Below are 19528 nucleotides of genomic sequence, written 5' to 3' on the forward strand. Positions count from 1 at the left end.
CCTGCAGCTGCAGACTGCAAGTGTTGAGATCACAGTGAAATGAAGACAGTATTTTTTGCTAGCGTGATCACCCCCAACCCTCCATTTCCATCCCCCTTACGATTCTTACCTTGCTCCCTACTCCTGTGGAGGGCATGAGCAAGGCTGAGCAGTGCAAGAGCCAGGCCAGGAGGGTGTTGGTGTGGCTGGTCTTGCGTGGGGCAAGCAGTGCTGTGTGGAATCTCAGAAGGGTTAACACTGCCAAGTACAGTTGCTTCATGCTATCTTCAGATTCAGACATTTCTGTCTTGGTTACTTTCAGGTGATGTTTTAGGCTTTTCTTCACGTGCTGGCTAAAACTTTCTTTCCCACGAAGGTATGAGCATCTGTTACAATAGAAATAGTCCTAAAGCCCTGTACTCAGATCTGGCCTAAGCATTAGTCTTGTCCTCAGGCGGACTCGTTAAGTACAGATCAACACTGTGCGCCTTTCATCAGCTGTCAATTGTCAATCTGATTTTTCAAAGGAAGATTTTTTCCATGACTGTGTCTGTTTTTTTTATTATTATTATTCATTTTACGCTGTTCTAAAACAGATCTTATTCTCAGTAATGTCAGTAGTAACGTTGGATTTCTCTGTTGCTTGAAATTTTTGAGCAGCATGGTAGTGTATTTTAAAGCAAGTGCTGCATGTTACCAAACACTTCACCGTGATTAAGGCAGGAGTTGATATTGCTTAGGTTTTTTTTTTTTTTTTTTAAGAACTAGTTGGAAATTGTCATTTGTGCATGAAGTATATAAATTGTTAATTTCCAGGTAAAAATAGTTCTTTTAAAATTGTTCATAAATAATAAGCAGACTGAACATACCTGCAGATTTTTCGAATTAAAAAAGTGTGTCTAATAAACACATGTTCCTTGATTTGCTAGAATTTGGGTGGTTCCTTCTTTGTTTGTTTTGGCACAGCATTTGTATAATCCTGTACAAACATATGAAGTAACTGTCTAATGCCCTATATGTGCTATTTACTTTGGCAGGTAGTTGCAAAATGTCCATTTTTTATGTTATTTTTAAAAAGATAGCTTTTTATATTAGCACTTAACAGTTGTTTCAAATATATAGTTTTAGGGCATGTTTGTAGGCACAACCAACAATTAGTTGTTTTTTTAGTCAGTTTTACATTGCTATAGGTAATTAGTGAAGGGACAGTTGCCTGTAGCATTTCAGAATTATGCTCTACAGATCATACAACTGAGATGGTCTAGGGAATATCAAGCCGTCCTGTCGCTTCTTCTGGGAGATGGTTGTTGTTTTTTTTCCATTCCCTCCTGCCAGACCATTTAAAGAACTGGACTTTGATTGCATTTATTTTGTCAGTTGTATCATAAAAATGCACCTCAGAGTATGGGCAAAAAAGAGAGGCATAAAAAAGGTGGACCTGAAAAGAAAAATAAACAATTGAGAGTAACTGTACGTTTTTCTATCGATCACTTGCAAGTCAACACCTTGAGTTATTTAAAGTAGTGCTGTCGGCATTTGTGTTCCTGATAAAATGGGAACTTGATCAATCCCTAGAAATTTCTTATATAGCAAATGTCTGCAACATCAGTCACATATCCTGACTCATTTCATATGAAAGCTATTTAGGCTTTCCCTACGTCTTCAAAATTCTTTGAGATGTGTCCTAGCCGTATGAATCTTTCTTTAATATATTTTGTTCTCTTGTACCCTTATTCTGAAAGTCTTTAAGAATACGTGCCCCATGTGTGACAGGTCTTTCAGTACTGAAAGGTGCCAGGTGAGTGCCAGCCATACCTAAGTCTTTAGTGGACTAACACAGTCATTGTTTGCCATTGCCATTAATGGAAATTAGCAATGTACAGCACAATAGCCTTCCTAAATACTGAAATTCCTGAATTCAAACTCCAGAGAAGGCTTGATTTTTTTTCTTTCTTTTTTTTTTCCACCTCCCCTCATCGTAAAATATGTTTTTCATTATAAACTTATGTTATTGATCTTTTTATTTCCTTGTTTGTGGTATGGCTTTGTCTCAGCTTGAGGAATAAGAAGGATGTCAGAAAATGCATTTTTTTAAAATAGACATTCTTGGGTTTTCAAATCCAACATAATGTCATTGGATAACAACAAAAAAAAAGGTTATGTTTTCAGAGATGAGGTGAGCTTTTGAACATTTGATCAGGTGTGTTTGCTTATGCGGCCTGTCACTAAGACTGGTAGTAGTTGGTCACACACACACACACACACACACCCAAAAATAATTGTGGTGTATTTGTACTAAACCAGGTAAAACATGGTGCTAGAGGAAATGGAAGAGTAAATGAGTAGAACAAATCAGTCACTTGGTGTTTAGCTTTTTTTTTTTTTTTTTTTTTTTTTGCATTGATGTAAAGGTTAATATATTATTACTGTGGTTTGATGCTTCTTACTGTGATTTTGAGATTACATTTCTGAGCACCTATTCCTGAGCTGCAATACCGTAGCTGGGGAAGCTCGAAAGGAGATGGACAAAAAAAGATGAGTTCTTTAATCTCTCAGAGGGAAGGATACACATAGGTCCCTTTTGTAATTGCTCTGTTGAAATAGCATAGCATATATGTTGGTCCCTTCCAGCCTTAATGATTCTATGATTTTGTGAGTGCAACTGGTTTTAATTATATGATTTCATTTGGCTGGTTCCAGGTTGAGGAGAAGTTCGGATTAAATTCAATGATCAGAATGACGGCAATTACTGTCAGGAACAATGCTGTGTATAGTAATATGTTTTGCAATGCTTTTTACCTTAACCTACGATTTTTCCAGTGTCCTCCTTCATTGCTCTTTAGATCCTTCTCTTAACTTTGTTCATGGCATCAAAACACTTGTAACAATATGTGCTAGAGGCATGTCTCTGGCTTCCTACTGCCTTGTCAGGTGGCTCACATGGCTATCCTGTCTGCTTCTGTATTTCTGTTTTCCCTAAAAATCTTGAGAAACCTGACTGCCAGCAAACATTGGTTCTAGTTGTTCTCACATAGAATATTTCACAAAGCCCAGCACCAAAAGCGTTGCTCAATGCTTTGTGCAAACAATGCATCATTAAATCCTGTTTGCCTAACTCTGAGATAATGTAGAAGAAGGTGGTGTTGGGAGGAGTAAGGCAAAGACTTGAAGGTCACAAAGGAGGCTGGAAGAGGGGTCAGAAGTTTGCTTTTCCTAAGATTGTGCTAGGTTTTTTTTGAATTTGTTTATCTTCCAAAACTTAGCTCTGTGATGGTTTGCGTTTTAAAGACTGTGTTCTGTGCAGAGATTGTTAATGATGATTTCAGTAAGGGAACTGGCAGGATAGTGTCAGGTGCAGCATGTGCGATGTATGTAGGCAACTTGCTGTTGCCCTTGCGGTGAATTTCATAGAAACTATAGCTTCAGATGCAGATAGGTGATATATTTGTATTAATCCTATGCCCCTAATGGAAGAATTGTAATTTCCTTGAATGTTGATAGATGAGTAAGGAGGTTTGGCTGAGTCCTCTTCATTCACTGGTCTGTTGGTATGTAATGGTCAGCATCATGTACTGTTCTTTAGGTGGAATGTGAGAATTCAGTAGTTGCTGCATGAGATCAATATGTAGTTTATGAGCAATGCACGGTTTGTGAGGCGGGTGTTTTGGCTTGTGCTCGTGTAGTGCTCCTTCGCAGCTATTGCTGGAGGGCTCGGGATAGGGCATGACACATGGGGAAATCCTCGTGGTATCTGGCTTGATTGTTGCAAACTACTGTGCTTTTAATTTGTTCTCTAATCGTGTGCCATTAAGAGGCAGCCCGCCTTGAACTACGGATGCATGATGTGAATGCTGGGGGCAGGAACTTTGCATTGTCTCTCAGTGTTTGCTAAGGAAAAGAAGCTGTTTGCCATATGGCTACCTCCATCTCTTCCCTTCGCTCAGTTCTCGTATCATGTAATGCTTAGTACTGCAGAATTACAGGAACGTCTTACTTATTGCTTTCTGCTTGAGAAACCTTAGATTGATTCTTTTTGTGTTTAATAAGTCAAATTATTAAATTTAAACTCCCATTTTTTTTCTGGGGTGACGTTTTTGTTGACTAGTGCTCTGATGTTTGTTTATTTGTGTTAGAGCAATATCCAGAGATTTCTGCCCCAGTTCCCACTCTCCCATGTGACAGGGAAACATGGTCTGTGAGAACTTTTACAGCATAACAAAGGGTGCCACAATATTTTGTAACTATTTTTTCTGAAGGAGGAGACCTTGGTACTGCCAAGATTACACTTACACTAGCTGTGTTAACTGTGCTTTTTTTTTTTATTGCAGTAATATCTAGAGACTCTGCTTGTGTATTACCTGCCTATTGCTTGGTATGCTGGGAAAACGTGTGAAATCACAGATTATCCCAGCCAACCCTCTTCTGTGTATGATATGTTTGTGTTGTTTAGTCTGCCATTTAATTACTTTTCATAGGTATTGTGTTACCTTGTCAGACTCCTCTTTTCCAATTTTTTTCTGTTGTTTTAATAGTACTCTTGAAGTGAGCTGGAATGAAGCTATGAAAGTAACGATCATTTTGGTTGATAAAACATCTAACAAACTTTGTTTCTAATAATATAAACTCTTTGTTTGCTTGGAGAAGTATATTAAAAGAGAGACTGCTGTAACTCACCTGCTAGCTACCCTCCTCGTCAGGAGCCACCCGTCCAGGCAGCAGCAAAACTGGACACAGTTAATGCAGTTTTGTAGCTCGATTGGGGTGTGCTGGGGGCAAGCTCTGGCAGCTGTAGTATGGGAAAGGGACAAAGACACAAATGCATAGGAAGTCAGCCTCATTAGTTTCCCTGTCCAGAGAACAAGTTGTTCTTCAATTAGATTTTTAAATTAACGGTGTCCTTTTATGCTACATCTCCATGTCCATGAACATTATTTGTCTGGTATTTAATTAAATCCACAGCTGGTGATCATTTCATGTACAAAAGAGGAAGATACTTCGCTGTGTAGCATGGGCTTGTTCAATTTAAAGAACTGTAGCCATTTTTTGATCTAGTTTGAAGGCTATGGTGAAGGAAGTAAGATCTGATAGGCAAGCAAGTGAGGTTCATTGTGACACTTCCCCTCTGCAACAGGAACAAAGTGAGCAGGGGCTTATAAATTCACCAGCTTCCCTAAGGAGGGGTTGTCATGTATGAACAGATTGGTAAAATTAGTCTGTTTCTTGTTTGTGCATACTGTAAAAGTAGTGTGTATTTTCCTGTGGTTGGAAAAATTTATTTGAACTGCCAAGAATAATTCCAGATTCAAGGAATGTCTGGATCTATTAAGCAATTTCAGCACACACATTTGAAAGAAGCAGACCTGAATTACTAGTTTTCCACTTGAAAAAATGAGACTGAGTTGAGATTCCTAGTATTACTGCAACATAAAAATACATATCTAGAGATTTACACTGAAATGAATAACTCTGGGTGTATGACTTCTTTCATGGCTGATGTAATAAAAATAATTTAATCTGAGTTGAGAAATGAGGCCTCTAGCGTAGCTGGTTATACTGGTATTAAAACTACAGAATCGCATCTAAAATCTTCACATAATTCCTGTTTCTGTCTCGAAACCAGAATTGGCTTTTCCTATCGCAGTTGGAATAGTATATATGAAGGAATTTTTGCCAGATAAGCTAGTCTCTTTGCTGTACTGCAGCTGCTTTCATATGTTGGTACATGGGAACACCTATGGTTTTGTTGGCTTCTAGTATTGTAAGCTATTCCAGTACTGATATCAAAATTGGACTCATTAGCAAATAGGCTGGAATTGAAACAATAAAAATAACTTAAAAGAGACCCACCCAATAAAACGTCAGCCCACGTGAAAAACTGAAGTAGTCTGGCTGGAAGACTAGAAAGAGGGGTTGTGTTTCTGTCTGAGTCTTGGCAGCAGAGCCAGTTTTGCCTTGTTACTCAGTCCAATGTGAAAGGTCATTTTTGTTTTCTCATCCAATATAACTTGGAATCATTTCTGTATTACTACAAAGAAAGACTTCTGTATTACTAGCTGTTTCTTCCCTCTGGACTAGTGAGTTGTAGCCATTACTACGGAATATCAAATTCTAACCCATATTTGGTGTAACAGTGAATGTGAACAGTGAAACAGTGAATTCAGGAGAACAAGAGAGTGTGAATGAGCTTTTAAGTGTTAGTTTTTTTAAAAAAGTAAGAATTGTAGATTACGTTAGTTGTCCTGTCTGATTCATACTTCCACAAGTTATCTGCTAAGTGCAGAATGCATCTTTCATCCAAGTAAACTGTTACAGAAAGAAAAACATTTGAAGGATTTCATGTGCAGCTTTAGTAAATTAGAATCTTTGAAACCCACTGACAAGAGACTCAGAAAAATAACAAGTGCAAAGTAGTAGCTTGAAGTGTAGTAAAATTAAATTTTATGAATGGAGTTATTCCTTGCTCCCAGCTGAGAACCTCTTTATGTGTGAAGGCATATACTTGGCTTTTGTAAGATACTGTGACATACTTTTCTTTTGTAATGCAAATGTGAGTCAACATTTAATGTCAAGTTGTATAATAACAAGGCTTAAGCTACTCCCCATTAAACCAATGTTAGATATAATGCATACATTTCCAACTGCATTACACTTTGCACTGTATGTATCCTTATTTTTTTTCCTTTTTTTTTTTTTTTTCTGAAAGAAGTTTGTGTGGGCTAAAGACCTAATTCAGTCATATACTTTTAGACTCTTTGGTAATATAAATACTCTAAGAAAATCACCAATACTGTAACTGCTCTACAATATAGTTTCTCCCTGCAAATATTACTTCGACACACATGGTACAGAAATTGGTTAATTTGTTTTTTCCTTCCTTTTTTGTTTTGTAGCTCCATTTAGCAGCCCTGGCATCATTAAAGGGAGACATAGTGGAGCTTAATAAACGTCTCCAACAAACAGAAAGAGAGCGTGACCTCTTGGAAAAGAAGTTGGCAAAAGCACAGGTGAGCAGTAATTTAAGATTCTGAAAATGCTTCTTAGTTTTCTCTTGCCCTTGTTATTCGGAGAGGGATGGGGATGAACCGTGACTTAGCCAGGAATGAAAGAAGATTTTAAGACCTTGTAAGAAATATACTTGCAGCAAGTTAAGTTTTGTGTGTTGATGGCATCATTCAAAAAGAAAAAAGAAATCTTTAAGTTTTATTTTCAAGTCAACATAAGCAATCGTTCACTAACAAAAAAAGTTACAGAATATTCTTACTGGCTTAGACCACAGAGTCTTTAGCTTGTGGATCATATTCAAATACAGTGTGAATTAACAGTGATTAAACAAAATGCTGTCTCTTGCCCATGCTTTGGTGGTATGTGAGGAGTGGTTGTGCTCATTTATGCTTTTATTAAGCCTATTTTCTATACATCTGTTAGGAAAACACTCTCAGTGGAAAGTTGAGGGTTAAGTAAGAGTGAGGTCTGAACAATAATACTTTCTCAACTCTTAAACAAAAAGTCCTTTCAAAAGTATTCTTTGTCTTTATTTCTTCTATGAACAAAACCTTTGTTTTTGGACACCATCATTCTGGCAAATACCTTTTATAAGTGCCATTCAAAACTGATTCCAAACCAAAGCTCATTCAAAACATATACTTGAATTTAATGGAATTAATCAGAAAGAGTAAGGAATGTCCAATGACGGAGCGAATCAAAGAATATTTCTTTTCGGTCATTTACACTTGGAACCGGTCAAAGCATTTTGTGCAGTAAAGCATCCCATCTGAAATTATCAGGCAATTGTAACTGTTTCATTGTTAGTTTAGATTTTTTAGAAGACATTAAAACATGCTAATATTGTTTATTTTCAATTTCTATTCACTGTTTTTTATTATACTTTTTCTCATTAGTTTAGAGTCTTTCAGTATTTGGCATGTTCTTAATGGGGAATCGTATCTTCTTGTGTATGTATACCAGGGCATTGTCTAGATAAAACAGGGGCTACTTGAACTCAAGCTAAATGTAGAAATGTTTGTGGAGCCTATGTTTTAAGCCTTTTATTTCAGTCCTTCAATCATATTTTGGCCCTTGCCTACATTTGCTGATTTTTTTTTTTCTTTTTAGGTTTCACGGGCTGGTAAATAATATTCCCGGTCATCAATGCAATACTTATTCTCTTTATTTCCTTAAATATATGACTCAGAGTCATATATTTATATTTATATTGAATCATTTGTCAGCTACAACAAGATCTCTTTTTTTATAATTTATTGTTCTCTGAGATAGATGGCTCTTTCTGAGGCACAGTTTGATAGGAGAGTGCATTTGGCAATCATTAAACAGGGAGATGGGTCCACTGAACCTAAATAATCTACATAATCTTGTATTTCTACATCAAGTTTGCTGTTGCTTATCAGACTTCTAGGCCTTGTGTGAACCACAAATCTTTATTAGTGGGCAATACGTATTTCTAGTCATTTGTAAATACGTGTGTGAGGGAGTGGAGGGATGTGTGCCTCAGTCTGTAAGTAGTTCATTGCAGGTGCACCCATGCAGTGGTGATTACCTGTTGGCAGTGACTTTTGGAGGGCTTTTTTTGTTTGGTTGTTGTTGTTGTTGTTTGTTAATCCGCCCTTAGTCCCAGTGAACACAGGCTCTAGTGGTATTCCGTGAGATGGGTTTTTGTTCGATGGTTTTTCTTTGTTACAAATGCAAGCATTTGTGCAGTGCTAAGTTTGTAATACTGAGTGTTCTCAATATGGTCATGTGCTGTTTGGCTGTAAACAAAAGCTGTCTGTACTGTGGATACATGGATTCTGTTTTTTTTTTTTTTCCAGAATATCTGAAATTTAGTATGCTTTTGTAATACTTTTCTCCAAGCTGAAATAAATGCTTCTGGACACCCACCAAAAAGAGAATATGCAGCAGGTTGGAGAGAGCAAGAGAGAAAGACTCTTTGGAAAGAACAATTTTAAGGTTTTTCTGAACTGACTGGGCTTTGTAGTTATTTTGTGTTGGTTATTTAGGGCAGTTCATCCTTGCTGTAAGGAGAAGGATAACTGGAATGGCTTGAGGGTTCTGTAATGATATAGTTGCGGCTGGTTACAATCTTTGTAGCAACCGTGGGTTTTTTTCTCTCTTTTTTTTTTTTTTAAAAAAAAGAACAATGACCAATTTATATAAAGTTTTAATGTTTTACTTCTCTTCTGTTTTCTATCTGAAGTGGATAGAAAATCATTTGAGTGTGACTGATTTTTAAAAATAAAATACAGTCCATCAGAAGCAATAAGTCATTAAGCAAGCGCAGCTCAACATTCAGTATATGGGCCATGTTTAAGTGTTGAGACAGATTATAGTAATACCACGTCTTTTTTTTCTTCTTCTTTTTATAACAGCATTACTTTTTCAAGTAGATGCTCCATTTAACATCATTTCTTGAACTTTTCCTCCCACTCCACAGAGGATCATCCAAATGCATATCATATCATATGTCATTTTTTCTCTACAAGTTAATGTGTTTCTTCCTCACTAATGTGCATCAGAGGCTCAGAAGGCATAAATTAAATAAGGCATTTTTGAGGTTCTGCATAACTGAATTCAGGTGCTAGTAGATCAGTATTAAGTCTCTCTTCTGCATCTGGACTTTACTTATAAAAGTAGCTTTTGTTTCTGCTCTGTTGTCCTGGTAAGCTTTGTCTGGAATAACTCACATTTTGGTAGTGACTTTCCTACCACTTTGTGAGACATGACAGACAGCTTGGAAGAAAGGTTTATTGATCCGCAAAACAGCGGGGAACTGGGGAACTGTAGTAAAAGACTTAGGAGACAGGTTGGATGGAACAGAGAGGTTGAAAACCTGTCTAGGCAGTGGGCTCCTGTGGATGGGACGTGGCTGTGCTGTTGTTGCCCATAGGCAGCAGAGCCGTGTGGGGCTGCGGGCCTGGCTGCCTGCCTGCCCCACCAGGCACACCAGGCTGGTAAGTGTGCCCGCGCGGATGTGCCAGGCTGTGCTCCTCCTCATCTGCCCCTGCTCCCCACGCTGGGCCTCCTTTCCCAGCCTGCAGGGGTAGCTTATTTTTGTTGCAGCACCATAGCTTGCTGTTTTCGTTTTTATTATTATTATTTTTTGGCTGTTCCTACGATGGGAACACAAATATCTCTGCTTTTCCCCTACCCTTGTTCCTGCTGATACTTGTGTAGATTTTTTTCCTGAGATCATTTAAGAGATGTGATTTTATACAGGAGGGCACTATCAGGAAACATAAGAAACAGGTAACTGTAGCTGTACCAAATAAGGCGAAGGCTTCATCTTGCTCAGCATCCCTCAACAGTCAAAAATGAATTTCTTGGGATCAAGACAAGTAATAGATGGATCCCCAGACTGCCCTCCTGACAGCCGGAAGTTGTTGATTTTGTGTAAATAACATTTTTGATATAGTAACACAGAAGAGCATTTTATAATATGGCTGTGTTTATCCAGCTATGTGTGATGAATGTGTGTATACAGATTGTACAGAAGGTACTCTTACTCATGGTGACAAGATTCTAAATATTTGGATCCTTTAATTTGTAATTCATGAAAGTGCAATCAAATGAGGGTCCTCAGAGAGGGAAGCTGATTATGGGGTTATGGCTGCTGGGCCTCTTTTTTTTTTATTTTATTTTTTTCCCCTACTTGCTGTCATTGCTGTGATCTAAGGTAGGCCAAAAAACACACTGTATTATCCTTCTAGAGTGTAGGTCAGGCCATCTGGAAGCAGCACAAGCCAGGATTTCTGGTTATTGCACCATGGTAGAGTTGATCTCCAAAACTGCAGTCTGTGAAGAGCCTGCTGTAGCATAGCCTATGCCCTTCTATTATTTCAATATTCCTGGTCTGTATGTTTGTGTTGTTGAGCAGTTTGGCACTGAACTGAGCTCTTGAATGAATTGTATGAATTGTGCTGGAAAGCAGTGGCCAACCATGGCTGATGTCTTTTTTCAAAATCTTTCTATAGTCATGAAGAGAAAAGTAGTGATTTGTACTAGTTCTATCTGACCCCGTGTCCTGGCTCTGATGATGATAAATAGCAGATGTCTGCAGGGAAAGCAGAGAGTCACACACAGAAGGTTGTCCTCCTCCAGCATACTCTGTCATCTTTCATTCATCAACAGGGTGGGAACTTCCTGAGCCAGAGCAGGCGTCATACTTCATAGTCCCCCATGGTCCCATCCTCCATAGATTTATCTCAGAATCTTTCTAATCCATTTATATTCTTGGCTTTTACAACATCTGGTGTCGCTGAATTCTAAAGCTTTATGGCAGAACACAAATATAACTGCATACTGGACGTTTCAGCAAAAACAGTAGAAATAGATGCTTCACCTGCTACATTTTTCTGATCTTTATATCTCTTTCATAGACAATTCTGCTTTGTTTAGGGATTTAAATATAACTCTAGACAGAACAGTGAGTCCTGTGTCACAAGAGGAGTAAGTTCCATTACTGCAGTAATAATTCCTTACCGTACTGTTAATTATTCAGAATTGAAAGCAGGATGGAAGAATTTCAGTATAAGAATAAAACCAACAGTTTGTAGACACATAAGAATAGAAAACTTCACTGGAAGAGTTCAATTTCTGCCTTAGCTAATTAGTTTGGATTAATTTGAAATTGAAATATGTTGTCTTCAGATAAATGTGGAAATTTATACTTTTATCACGTGATGTTCTAACCTCATATGGCTTAGTTCTGTTTTCTGGCATTCTTCTTCCGTACCAAGTATACACAGAGCATACTGCCAAACAGTTTAATTCTGACCTTGTGTCTTTTCAAGATTGCAGCTTGGACACAATGGATGTGTGCTCATACACCAAGTTAGATGAGCTGATTGCCACTTCTCTTACACTAAAGTACTGTATTATTTGAGCCATGATTTTTAGCTTCTGTGAGCCTCTTAGGTTTCTGTTTATTGTTGTGATAACTTGAATTCCTCCAGAATGCCTCAGCCAGGGTTGTTTGTGCTTCCCGCAGGGCCTGAGGCACCACGGGGTCTGTTTGGGCAGCACCGTGCGGGGGTCTCTTCCTGCAGCCCCGCAGCTGGAGCTCCCTTGCTGTCCTGCCAGCGAGCGCAGTGAGCTCACACGGGGGACCGTGGTGGCGGCGGCTCCTGTGCATTCGCAGGCAGCGCCGTCAGGTGCTGAGGCAGCATCCTCTTCGTCCTTCACATTCTTCTTGTTCTTGTGGTTGTTCCCCAGCATCAAGAGGTCATACCAAGGTGTTCCTAGGCACTGTTAATTTACTCAGTTATCTAAATAACATTTTTAATCTACCCCCAAACCAACATAAAAGCTCTTCCATTAAGAACTGTGTTGGAAATTGTACTCTTCAGTGGCTAAACTTTTGCAGCCTATCAGTGGATTATCCCTGTGTTTGCTTTCCTAGTGAATTGGTGCCTGTGTATTTGTCAGGATTTACATGAGGCTGGATGGAGGATGAGGAAAAGGCTCAGAGATAGCTATCTTAGAAACTGTGCAATGTTTAATTGCAAAAGATAAGTGCACTTTGAAAAGAAAGAGGAATTGGTGGCATGTCATTGTCCTGACACTAAAAAGATGCAGAAATTAAAGAACTGAGTATGAGGGGGGGGGAAAAAAAATCCAGTAATGGGTACCCTTACATACGTGTTTATTATTCCTTTTAAGCTTGCAGTAAATGGGGCATACAAAGGAGCAAACCTGTGTAACCGGTTTAATATTTTTCATTGATGTATTTTGAGATTCATACTAAACTATGTTGCCATGGTTTAGATACTTCTGCCTTTTTTCCTTGTGATTTTTCCTAGCTAGCCAGAACCTACTAGAGGTAACCCTGTACCCTTCTCCAAGCTACAGTGCTCCTTCTCAACATCACCTCTTCTTTTCCCAGAGGTTTTCTTTCTGCCTTTTCCTGTTTCTCTTGCTCCAGATAAGCTGAGAGCCCTTTTAAAAAATAAAATGTGAAACTACTGTCTTTGTATCTCCAGACTACTGTTCACAAGATATGTCTGTTACTAAATGATGGCTATCATAAAAAAATGGTGCCTGAGAAACGATTGATCAAAAGGCAAAGTAAGTCTGATAATGTGGCTGAAGTCCATTAGCAAAAGTCCATATATCTTCAGTCAAGATAAACAGTATTCTCCTTTTCAGTGCACAGCTTAGAAAGATTAAATCTGTTGTGACAGGATTTTTACTTATTGTCCAAAAATATTTGTTATACACTCCATCTGACATATCCTTTTGGGTTTAAACTAAAAACAGTGCACATAATTCATTGAGCTGGTTAATCAAACTGTGTCAGAGGAAATTTAGTTCTAGAAAGGCAGAATAAGCAACACTTTTATTGCACTTAATTTGTTCTAACAGTTTTGTTAAACATTTTCTCCCTGTTATTTTTGCACTTTGGAAGCAGTAATAGCTCTTCAGACGCTTCTTCAGTGTTAAAATACAGACAACCAAAAAATGTGTTCATGGAGGTCCTGCAAAAAACAGATCTTATGATACACATATGTAACCATGTAAGATAACATAAAGCATTAAAAGCCAGGTGTATGTTACCAGTTTTCTAAAATGTGACCTTTCGTTTTGTGAACTGTACTCTATTTGTTGTGGTTTAAATAAAGTTGCATTTGACTCAAGCTGGTGCTTCTGAACCTAGAAAAGCACTACCAAATGGGATTAGGGGTCAGTGTTGGTGAGCTATGTGGTAGAAATGAAACCTGTTTCAGAATTTAGTGCAGTCTGGATCTGATCTTGCATGGAAAGAAAAATCCTATAATGTGAATTAAATAATGATTAAGATTTCTGTTATTCTCTGATGATAAGCCTTTGTTCATATTTAAAACCATGTTATTTACTTTTGTAATTAAAGAAAGGGTAGGATATCTCTTTCCTCTGCAACTTTTCAAAAAATATTGAAAAGTAGTTTAATGCCTTCATGCTACAGGTACTCATAATGGTATGTGCAGTAAATTTTTATGATAGTTAGCCTGTCATAAGATGTGTCTATTACATTCATGGTATGAAAGTTACTGCATGTTCTCCTGAAGTTAAAACAGGAGGAAGAGATCCTTTCACAATAATCCTGAAACCTAGATCTAATGCCTGGAGCAACTGTTTTTGAAAGTCTGTGTTTCTGGAACTTAATAAAACTTATTTCAATAAATTTAAAAACATTAAAGAAAAATATTACTGATGCACACCATAGATTGCATATTGAAAAAGAATTTTATGCAGATAATGTTCTCAAGCAATGAATGTAGTAAGCCCAAATATGTAATGGCAAATTATGAAAATTCTTGTATCCCTGTTAGTACAGGTATAAGTTTCATTTGTATGACATGACTGGGGGCATTACCTCTATGAAGAGTGTTTAATTTGGAAAAAAACAATTTTTGATGCAACAGTGTTACGTGATTTCATACATTATGAGTTGTAGGTTTTAGAAATGCTGTTACTTCAGATGCAGATCTTCAATTAACAGATGTGAAGTTTTTTACCATTGATTGATTTGTAGTTTTCTTTTATTTCCAGCACAGTATATAGCGTTGTATGGTTGCAAGGAGGCTTGACTGACTCTTGCAGGGAGACAGAAGCATGGTGTTAGATGCCTGGCCCTTTCCAGCCTGCTGCCAGGCATGACTGCAATGAACATTCACTGCCGAGCGGCTGCAGTTGGGGTACGGTGACTGCTGGCATCATGAGTATGTCAGAGAAGCTGGAAGTAAAATTCTCTTGAAAAGAAAAAGAAGGGTTTCATTATACTTACAATATAATGCAAGTATACTTACAGTATACAGCCAGGCAGCAATCTAGTCATTTATATGTTCAAATAATAAACATTTCCTTATTGAGGTATAAGGAATATACCTGTAAGAAAAATACATGTTATATTTAGAGGCTAATATAAATGAATATTCCTACTGGAGGATTGTTTTCTGGGTTTTACAGAATCCTGCCATTTCCATCAAAAAGGATAGGGGAAGAGAAGTGGCTTTACTTCATAATCTGGCATGAAATACACTTGCATGAGATGGGAAAATATGGGTGATCAAAGGAACTTTTTGTCCTTTAGTTGTTATTTAATTGTAATTAACAATTTTTCTTGTTTGGAAGTAACATTGTTTTTCTATGACGGTGTCCAGGCTACCAGGTCTGACTGCGGTAGCTTTATGAAATGATGTTAGCCTGTAACACTAATACATGTTGTTTTTCGGTTTTGGAGGGTTTTGAGACCTAGGGCATATTTAGTGAGAACTAGAGGACTATGTTGGTATGCTGGTTTTTGTAATAGTACAGAAGAAAGATGATCAAGGAGGGACATAAGGTCTGATGAATGGGCCACATAGAGTAAATCTTAGACGTCAGTCCATGTGACGGTCAGGAGTTGTGTCAGAGGGCTGATTTTGTATAAAGAGTATGAGCAAAGGAAAAGTATTTTTGAAGGATGGTTGTGTGTGACAATCTCAAAATATGGTTCCTTTTGTTTACCCTAGTGTAGTTTCTGCGTTAGGATTTTCTCTAATTCAGGTGGTGTTGGGAAGATCCCTGGTGATTCTTGATGCATCATGAGCCTCACAGAGATTCCAGGATGAGATATTTATAGCTGTTCTCAGTTGCAGATGATATTTTTATTCAGGCAGGAAGGGCAGCTGTTAGATATGTTAAAAGAAAGAATAATAAAATTACATTGCATAGTATTTCAGTTCCTAAACAAACAGTTGCCAGTTGTATACCTTTGTGAATCAGTCAGTATTTTGCACCTGTCCTTTTTCTTGCTCAGGCAGTGTTGGCTTGATGGGTAAGAAAGCCCATCTCAACAGTGTGCAACTTTGCTTTATATCTTGTCTGTATGGAGTTATTCATAAGACCCTTCCTGTTCTTTGTACCCTTGCATCTCTGCTTTAGTGTGAACAATCCCACCTGATGAGAGAGCACGAAGACGTGCAGGAGCGAACAACACTGCGCTACGAGGAACGAATCACTGAGCTGCACAGTATCATTGCTGAGTTAAATAAGAAGATTGATCGGCTACAAGGAGCAACAATAAGGTACTAAAGCTCCCTGGAAATTCTGGACTAAACGCAGGAATGCAGTGTGAGATATACTGTAAATGTAAATTGATGATAAGTTCGAGGTGTTTAAAATTGTTATGACTGGTACTAAATAGCTGCCCGTAATTAGGGTATGTGTCATTGGCACAATGCAGTGTTTAGCAAGGTTCATCTGCGTCACCCTCAAGGATAAAATAACACTGTATTTGCAATGGTAGAAACACAGTCTGCTCAGAATAGTGAGTTCTGTAAAGGAGTACACTGTGTCATCTAGATGTTCTTTTAGCTTAATATACATGCCAAGGGAGTCAAGTAAGTGATAGCAGTAGTGGAAAAAGACAGATGCAGCCCCCCAAACTGCATGTCTGATTTTACCTTTCTTTTGTGGCATCTTTCATACAGCCTAAACCAGCTCATTTCTGATAAGAAATACAAATCATACGAATTTTGTATACACAAAATGATTCATAACACGTTGTTGCCTGCTGCCTTGGAACAACAAAGCTTGGCATGTTACATTAGGTCATGATTTACAGTTTTCAAATAAGTTTTGCCTTTTGACTGCCCCACATTTTTATCCATTATTCTCATCTTAGAGAAAATCAGGCTAGAAAAAGGAAGGAACTTTTTAAAGCTTAATTTGTGGGTACACATGTAAGCCACTGGAATCTAGGAATTTTCCAAAGAATATCCAAGTAGAGTTGACACTTTTGTAGGCAAAGTTAAACAATGCTTTTCGCATTTAGCGAAGTTTGAGTTTTTTCTTGCTTATTAGCTGCATGCTTTTAAGAAAAAAAAAAGTACCATAAATAATAGAAAATAACATTATGAATAAATACCATGTGAAACCAGTGATGGAATCACTGCAAACTCGAATGGTCATAACTGGTAGTAGTCAAGGCAATATTTTTCAGGTAAAGTTGCTCTAAACTGATTGTGCTTCTCTGAAAAGATCTCTCTGCCATGTTTATTCATGCTTGATAAATCTACTGTTAAACTTTCCATTCATTTTGTTTAGTGATCTTTTGTTTCAGATGCTACGCAAGCCATCTTGCTTTCTGGTAAAATTCTGCTGGTTTAAGGCTGTTTGAAGAGTAAAATATGGGAAATACCAGTGTTGCACTGATATTTTTTTGAAAAGCAGGAAAAACTCTGCTAGAATTCAGAAGATTTTACATAAAACGTAGAATGCTTAAGGTTGGAAGGGACATCCAGTCCAACCCCCCTGCTCAAGCAGGGTCACGTAGAGCATGGGACACAGGACTGCATCCAGGTGGGTTTTGAAGATCTCCTGAGAAGGAGATTCCGCAACATCTCTGGGCACCCTATTCCACTGCTCACTGTCAAGAAATTTTCGCTTAAGTTCCTGTGGACCTTTTGATGCTACAGTTTGTGGCCATTACCTCTAGTTCTGTCGGTGGCCACCACTGAAAAGAGGCCAGCACCATCCTCCTCACTGCCTCCCTTGAGGTACTTATAGACACTGATCAGATCCCCTCTCAGCCTTCTCTTCCCCAGGCTGAACAGGCCCAGCTCCCTCAGCCTCTCCTCATAGGGCAGATGTTCCAGGCCCCTGATCATCCTTGTAGCCCTGCGCTGGACTCTCTCCAGCAGCTCCACATCCCTCTTGTACTGGGGAGCCCAGAACTGGACACAATACTCCAGATGCGGCCTCACCAGGGCTGAGTAGAGGGGCAGGATCACCTCCCTCGACCTGCTGGAGACGCTCTTCTTAATGCACCCCAGGATCCCATTGGCCTTCTTGGCCATGGGGGCACACTGCTGCCTCATGGTCAACTTGTCGTCCACCATGACACCCAGGTCCCTCTCTGCAGAGCTGCTCTCCAGAAGGTCAGTCCCCAGCCTGTACTAAGAATAACCACAAGTGATTTTTGGATGGAGTCCTTGGGCCAAGGTAAATGCCAAATTGTATATGAATTAGGAAGTACTTGAATTTGGTGGATACTGTGAATGTTCTGCCACATCCATTAAAAAAGTCAGCTTTGGCATGCAAAGCTAAAAGTGAATTTGATGCCAAGTGCATGCTGTTTTTCATGAAAATGCAGTTGCTGCAAACTGCTGAAGAGGATTGGAAAGGGATGCAAACTGCTGTAACAGATGCTAAGCTACTCTTGTGCCTGACCATTTGGTCATGGCTATTTTAGGAAAATGGAGAAGGAAAATTCTTCCTAAAAACAGCAAACAGGTAGAATTGGAGAGAGTCCATCCAGTTTATAAAATGCAACTGAAAGAGGAATGTTTAATACTTCCTACTGGGACTTTCTGTGAATTTACTTTAGAATCTCTTGCTTCACTTTTTGGAAGGCGTAACATCTTGCAGACGAGGATGGTGTAATTGCTGTCTTTGGTGGGACAGGTGTGACTCATGACACTCCACCCTTGGCTGTTGGGAATGTGAACTAGGGATTTGGAACAAAACAGTTCTGCGAGAAAGAGTCCTGGGAAACTGGCTGCTTTAGGGACTCAATATTCATAGCTTTTTATTAAATCAGAATACAAGAGGGATTTTATTTTTAATTTGTTAGTATCAGATGTCTGCAAGTACACAAACTGAGATAAGGCTTAGCTTGTAATATCACAAAACGTACACTTTGTGAAAGCAGTTTCTTGAATGTACTTTAACTACAGAACAGAGAAGTCTCTCCCCAGTACTGGCACAAAGATTGTTCAGTATTTTTGTGTATAGTTTTTAGGTTGTAAAAATAAACTAACATGCAGCCAGATGTACTGCTGCTTTATGACATTCTTAATGGTTCCTCCTGCTAAACAAAAATATTCTGGAAACAATTAAAAAAAGCCAGAGTTACACAGAGAATTTTATTATCTACTTGAAGCTGTAGTATCTGTAAATTGGTAACTCTCAATTTAGGGATAACTAAAGTACTTAAGCAGCAAGAGTATGTAAGTTTAAATAAACCATTGCAACAACTTGAGGAGTTTTGGCAGACTGTATAAACTATTGTTCTGCCTTCAGATTTTTATTTAAAAGAACGTGAGGCGATGTCAGGGGGATTTGCACAGCTTGCACTGTAAGGGCTCATGCCTGCATGGTTCAGTAAGTCCAGCTGTAGAACAGAACTTGCGTCACATGCCTGTGTCCATGTCTCTTCCCGGGCACCTTTCAGGAACTACTGTTAGTAACAATCTGATGGAGTGTTTTAGAAATTTCCATTAATGTTCTAGATTTGCTAGGCATTTCTTGGGCACAAGTTCCATGTGTGTGGCCATGTGGAGTTAGCTGCTGCTCTTGTACTACGTTCTTCCAGCATTCCCTCATGAAAATGAGGTCACTGTGGTTATGGGAGCAAGCCAACATTCATCTGCAATTGTCTCATCTCCCTGCTGTTGCTCTAGTCCCTTCAGCTGGTTTGGATCCTCAACCTCACTTTAAAAAAAAAATGTTGAAATACAGCTGTAACTGATTAGGAATAAAAGGTTTCCTAAACTCATACAGTGTAAGCAATCTA

General features: G+C 38.5%; 1 protein-coding gene across 1 annotated transcript in view; it reads left to right on the plus strand.

The window, feature by feature from the left end:
- MCC (MCC regulator of Wnt signaling pathway) overlaps positions 1 to 19528 on the plus strand; it is a 133860-nt gene that overhangs the window by 65497 nt on the left and 48835 nt on the right. The window contains exons 2-3 of the mRNA XM_010218640.2: positions 6870 to 6983; positions 15895 to 16037. Coding sequence (XP_010216942.1) covers positions 6870 to 6983; positions 15895 to 16037 — 257 coding nt within the window. The remainder of the gene's footprint in view (positions 1 to 6869; positions 6984 to 15894; positions 16038 to 19528) is intronic.

The sequence above is a fragment of the Tinamus guttatus genome, unplaced genomic scaffold (genome assembly GCF_059628265.1).
Source record: "Tinamus guttatus ecotype Peru unplaced genomic scaffold, ASM5962826v1 Tinamus_guttatus_pri_ptg000304l, whole genome shotgun sequence".
In the NCBI taxonomy this organism is placed as follows: Eukaryota; Metazoa; Chordata; class Aves; order Tinamiformes; family Tinamidae; genus Tinamus; species Tinamus guttatus.